The 5,830-nt window shown below is 38.0% G+C and overlaps 1 protein-coding gene across 1 annotated transcript; it reads left to right on the top strand.

The window, feature by feature from the left end:
* The first annotated feature begins 2,199 nt into the window (after nucleotides 1-2,199).
* On the top strand, nucleotides 2,200-3,250 carry LOC104435678 (fasciclin-like arabinogalactan protein 11). The gene has a single exon (XM_010048390.3). The coding sequence runs from the start codon at nucleotides 2,354-2,356 to the stop codon at nucleotides 3,107-3,109; it is 756 nt and encodes a 251-aa protein (XP_010046692.2). The 5' UTR covers nucleotides 2,200-2,353; the 3' UTR covers nucleotides 3,110-3,250.
* The last annotated feature ends 2,580 nt before the right edge of the window (nucleotides 3,251-5,830 follow it).

The following is a 5,830-nucleotide window of genomic DNA, read 5'->3' as shown; positions in this document are numbered from 1 at the left end:
ATATATAAATATTAACATGCATATTTAGGTATAGTTTTTGCTAAGCATTTCAAGTCTAGATTTCATTTTCAAACTATTTCTCCTTTTCGAGTCTCTGACCGGGGGCTTGTCTTATTTCTATTACCTCCCCCACCGGGCCACAGAACTTGGGTGCCCAAGAGAGATGCGTGGTGGGTCTTGATATTTGGACGGTAAGAATTGAAGACTTGAAAAGGATCAAATGTCGCCATTTGCTAATAGAATAATGTTTTTACCATTATTTGGTGATGGATATGTTGTGAAGATACTTTGCCGACACGTTTTGCTTTTTGGACTATGTTACATTGTACAGGCCATGAGTGGGACCATATCCCACATCGAAAACGATAGGACTTATGATCTGGTTCCTGAGTAGGGACTCATGTAGAAGCTAATGTAACCGCTTGATTACTCTTCTTTAGAAGGTTTTGGTTATGTAAAACAATCTATCAAAAGCGTGGGAACTAGGGTGATTGATAATGGGGTAGGCCGATTCTAAAGAATTGGAACGAAGGACCAAACCAGTTATGCTTGGAACTTATCTAGGATCAAACCGGTCAGATAATTTCTAGTTCTACAATCAGGTTCCTTTTATAAAAATCACATAATTGGCATTATATATTATTTTTTACCTATAAGCAATAAAGTCTCATTACTAAGTGATTTCGTGTGCCTACTTCAAACTGAAGGTCATGGGTTCCATTCTCCCTAATTAAATCTCATTCATCTTTTTCAAATAAAGTGTATAAGATCAATTCAGAATCAGTTCAACCATGGAACTAACCTAGTTAAAGGCCCATTCCAAGGTTTGAATCTAAGAGTGGGATCGTTTCTTTCTAGAAGAAACCGACTGGGTAAGGCTGGCTCGATCCGGTTTTTGAGTTGCAACCCAATTGCTCACACCGAGTGGGATCCTATTTGTTTGTAATTTTTTAGTTCCAAGTTGCGGATGTGAGCCTGGAACTGGTTGGGCAAGCCGGATCAATTCAATTCTCAATTTGAACTTGCTCACCCCTAGCGATAACCTATTTATCTATACTTTCTCAAAAACAAAAAGCAACCTTTTGTTCTACCAGAGTTAATAATCTTATTCAAATTTCAAAACGTTATAAATATAATTTAGGTGTCAAGATTCATAGAGTGAACGTTTCAGGTGTTTTGGGTTAAGAAAAAGTCAAAATATGCCCGCTGCAAGATTTAGAACTAAATAAAAAGCAAAAAATAGAAATCTATCCGAACGCAACTATGGCGTCACTCCAAGTTTAATCCAACACGAAAACCTGAGGCTGTGGGAGTATGGGGGCGACATCGAATGGAAGAGAAGAGACTTATTCCTTGATTCCTACGTAGAATTCAAAAGCAGTGCCCCACCCCCAAAATGCCATCACTGTATACTCCTTTCGGGAAATAAGTCATATGCGAAGCCAGCCGGAGAGAGGGTCCGCCTATCCTATACCTGGCCACATCCAAAATGCCTTGCATATTACTTAGATTGTAACTCACGCATGAAACCATATTTTCTCATGGGAATAGCCATTCGGAAATGAGTTGAAACATATGAATCACGTCGCAGCGCTTTCGCCCATACTGTAATGCTAAGGCAGCCGAATATAATACTCCAAAATGGGGGTCGCTTCCAGTTCAAACCATCATCTTTTCCATTAAAGAATTCAACCTCTTAAAACTGAGGAAATCAACACGCTCAAAAAAGCTTCTCTGAAAGCGCTCGCACCTACCGCCAATCGGGACATCTTCCGCGTCGTTTTCCTTAAAGTGACTAGTTGAGAAAACGCCATTGGAGAAGAAGTAAAAATTGCCGTTCAAAGGAAACGCAGAGGACTCGTCAGTTGGTGGTCGCCATCATCATCGATTCGAGGAAAAGATTGTGGTCAGAGCTTGAATCGCAAGCTTTATCGAAAGGTGAGCTAACTTGTGCGCTTGCTTGACTCTGTCATCATTCCCTCTCATTTCCGCACTCCATTTTCTCTCTTGCTCAGTCCCACTCCCCAGCTGGAATTCCTGCCCTGCCAAGCAACCTCAAGTTCTTGATTCCATCGACCTTGGCCAAACAAAGTTGGTCGCAATGAAAATCCTCTCCTAACTATAAACAACAAGCCACTTCACCTAATTTTGTGTACAGTGTTCTGTCGACCCACTTGAATATAAAACCCTCAACCTCCCTCCAAAATGCTCAGAGTTCGAACCCAAAATCTTTTCTCCTCTCTAACTGAAGCAGCAATCACCAAATTCTCTATACCAGAATTTCTTCTGTTATTCTTGCTTTTCAACGCCTTTGTTTTTCGAGAAACTAGTTGGAAATCATCATTTTCCTACGATGAAGCATCAAGTGGTACTTCCATTTTCTTGCATCGCAATAATATTCCTCCTCCACATCGCCCCCATCACCGGCCAAGGTCCGGCCGGGGCTCCGGCTGCCCCCGCCAGCCCGACCAATGTCACCGCAATCCTCGAGAAAGCGGGTCAGTTCACCACCTTCATTAGGCTGCTCAAGAGCAGTCTGGTGGGAGACCAGCTCAGCTCTCAGTTGAGCAATCAGAAGTCGAACCAGGGCTTCACCATATTTGCGCCGACTGACAATGCGTTCGCTAGTCTCAAATCGGGCACGCTGAACATGCTTTCCGATCAAGAGAAGACCCAGCTAGTGCAGTTCCACATCATCCCTTCCGTCATCTCGCTCACGCAGTTCTCGACCATCAGCAACCCACTGCGGACCCAAGCCGGCAACACTGACAACGGCCAGTTTCCGCTCAACGTGACCACATCGGGGAATCAAGTGAACGTTACGACTGGGGTTGTGGCCGCAAGCGTCGACAACGCAATAACTAGTAACAGCAAATTGGCGATTTATCAGGTCGATCAGGTGCTGCTTCCGTTGGCCATGTTCGGGACGCCGGCACCAGCTCCAGCACCGGGGGCACCCAAGAAGGAAGTGCCGGTTCCATCGCGTGCCCCATCTGGATCGGACAGTGCCCCTGTCGATTCCTCCGATGCAGTTGCCAATACGTTTAACTCAAGGACATTGGCTCCGTACGTCGTTGCTGCTACTTTGGGTGGAGTGCTGCTGTTTTAAAACCGAATTTTTGTATGATACATGAGGATGGTCGGTCTCATGATTTTGTTTTCTTTCGCATCTTGCGTTTCAGTTTCTTCTGCAATGAGCTGTATCATTCATTGAGTTTATTCCTAATGAAAATCATGCTTTGAAAAGGAACCATTTTCCTACCCGTTCCATGGACATGAAATGAAATGACCATATAATTGCGTAACAAGGGCGAGGCAGATGCATGGTTTGCTAAATGGAAAATATGAGGGCGACGGCCCCGACGGCACGGCCGCTCTTTGAAGAGTAAGGTGCTGCCCCCACCACAAATTTTCTCTAGAAAACCGGATTCCCTGTGAAAGCTATGGATCCCATTTCGTGGGTCCCACCAAGTGGGATTCGGTAAATAAAAAGATAAAATAAAATAAAAACAAAGTAGAAAAGATTCATATTGAAAACATCACCAATATAGCTATTGAATATAAACACAACGTTCGATTTCTATTAACAACATCTCTACTATTAAAAAAATTTCACACTTGTAGTTGTGAATGAAAATAATGAATACAATTGTCAGAATAAATAGTTGAATATCTAATTGAGGTAACTTAAAGCATTAATAAATTATGTCAAGTTATGACCATCCAAATTAACTCAAAAATCAAAATTATGATCATCCAGTGACTAAGTGATAGCAAAATTTCCTAATATAGTTATTATCTTATCTCTATGTACATCAAACCTACTTAGTTTATCTATCCACCATATCTCTGTATGAATTTAAATAAATGTAAGTGCAAAAAAATATGTGAATCTTTTAGACCACCTTATCATTGAAAACCACACAAATAACATGATATACATTTATTCATATTAAATTCATGATTATATAGTATAAGGGGCAATTACATATTATCACTTTTTTAGCTTCAAACATGTATATCAAATCATTCAAATGGTGGTCAATCACTTAAAAACATTAAGCAAAATAATATATATACTTGAATGCTACTGCAAGTACATGCGAAGAAATGATCAAAAGAGTTGTATTTGCCAGAGAATTGGGAGACTCACGTGTATGAAATCACTTATAAAACTTAAAGAGCATGAAATTCATATCATCATGGCCAGGCTACATTGTAGCTTTACAAAGAAAATTAGAACATAATATAAAAAGAAACAAAAATATAAATTAAATCTAACATCTTGAATTAAAGAACAAAAATTCTATCACTACATTTTGTCCTCTTTTTAAATACTTAAAAAAAAAACTCCTAGAACAATGAAAAATGATCTAAAAATAAAAGCCTAGCTGTCTCCTAAGCTCTCAATGTTATCTTATTTATAGGATAAATCCAAGGCTCCAAATGCCAATTGCTTATCTTTCACATAAAATTAGGAAATAAATAACAAAATTCTTTATTCTGTCCAACACTTTTGTGGGTGCCATATTCCTTTGCTTTTTTTTATCATTTTTTTTTTTTATTTTCTTTATATCTCATCATGCTACATAAATAAGGAAAATTTTAATAAATAAAAGGAAATCTAATATTTTCTCAGAGATATTGCAATATTTGTTGCCTAGAGTATATAAAATAACTCTATTTTTATAGATTTATCACTAACTAAAAATGAATTTTTATTTTTACCAAAAAAAAATAAAAAAATTAACTATATTGGATTTATTTGATTATTTTTTTTTTACCTCGACGCCTGTAACATTATTTGATTGGGTTTGGACAAATCTTTTCCCATCGAGCGGGTTCGGACCAGATACAAGAACGTTTTATCTAGGCTAATTTTGTTCTAAGGCCAGATCTAAACCATCAAAGCCCGTCACTCTCATGGCAGGATCTGGATTTCTTTAGGGTTTTTGATGTGATGAACTTCAATGAGTCAGGCTCTTCTGGATCCTGTCTCAATTCAGCACCACAGGCCCATCGTCTAGGGTTGGAGCTTTTCAAAGCAAAGCCTAAGCCCAAAGGTAGTCCCCCTTAACCGATCTTGTCTAAACCACTGTATCTGTGTGCAAACTCGACACTCCTTCCAACCTCAAACTTTTTGTCCACATTAAATAGTAACCTAAATTATCTATACAATAGGCAAAAAGGTCATTTAAAAGTGTCCACATAGCAATCAAATAACCACATCAAATTTACGTTAAATCTTCAACGTGACTGTCAATTTAATTTATTTCCCCAAATAGGCAAATCACATCTTTTTAATTAATTCCATTTACATTTTTGGCCCCATATATGTTTATGCCTTTTTTGCTAGTTTGTATTAAATCGCATCCAAGAGATATTTTCAGCTTTTCAATTTTTTTCAGGTACCTTTAATTAAAGGTCCATGTTAAATTAGAATAGTGTAATATAAAGGACAAACTTGGTCTTTCAAAAGTAAACTAAGGCCATGGTAACATCAAAACAATATTTGACTTTATTTTTTTATTCCCCAAACTTAAAAAAGAACATAAATCCATTTGGTATTTTTTAGAATAGATTTGGAACAAAATCAAGAAATAGAAAAAAAGTAGTTTCTTGTTCTTAGGAACAATTTCAGAATCAAATCTAACTTTTTTTTTCCTCTTTTCTTTTTTTTCTTTTCTCCTCTTTTTTTTCTTCCTCCCAACCGGTCATCAGCCCATCACTGCCGCCAATGGTTGCCAACAACCGACTACAATGATTTTGGAAGAAAAAGAAAAAAAAAGGGAAAAGAAAAATAAGAAAAATATAATAAAAGTTAAAAAAA

The sequence above is a fragment of the Eucalyptus grandis genome, chromosome 1 (genome assembly GCF_016545825.1).
Source record: "Eucalyptus grandis isolate ANBG69807.140 chromosome 1, ASM1654582v1, whole genome shotgun sequence".
Taxonomy (NCBI): Eukaryota; Viridiplantae; Streptophyta; class Magnoliopsida; order Myrtales; family Myrtaceae; genus Eucalyptus; species Eucalyptus grandis.
The sequence above is the reverse complement of the archived record's forward strand: the minus strand, read 5'-3'. Positions and strand labels throughout refer to the sequence as shown.

Excerpts from the sequence above, each read along its gene's own strand:
- LOC104435678 (XM_010048390.3), top strand. The coding sequence starts at position 2,354 with ATGAAGCATCAAGTGGTACTTCCATTTTCTTGCATCGCAATAATATTC.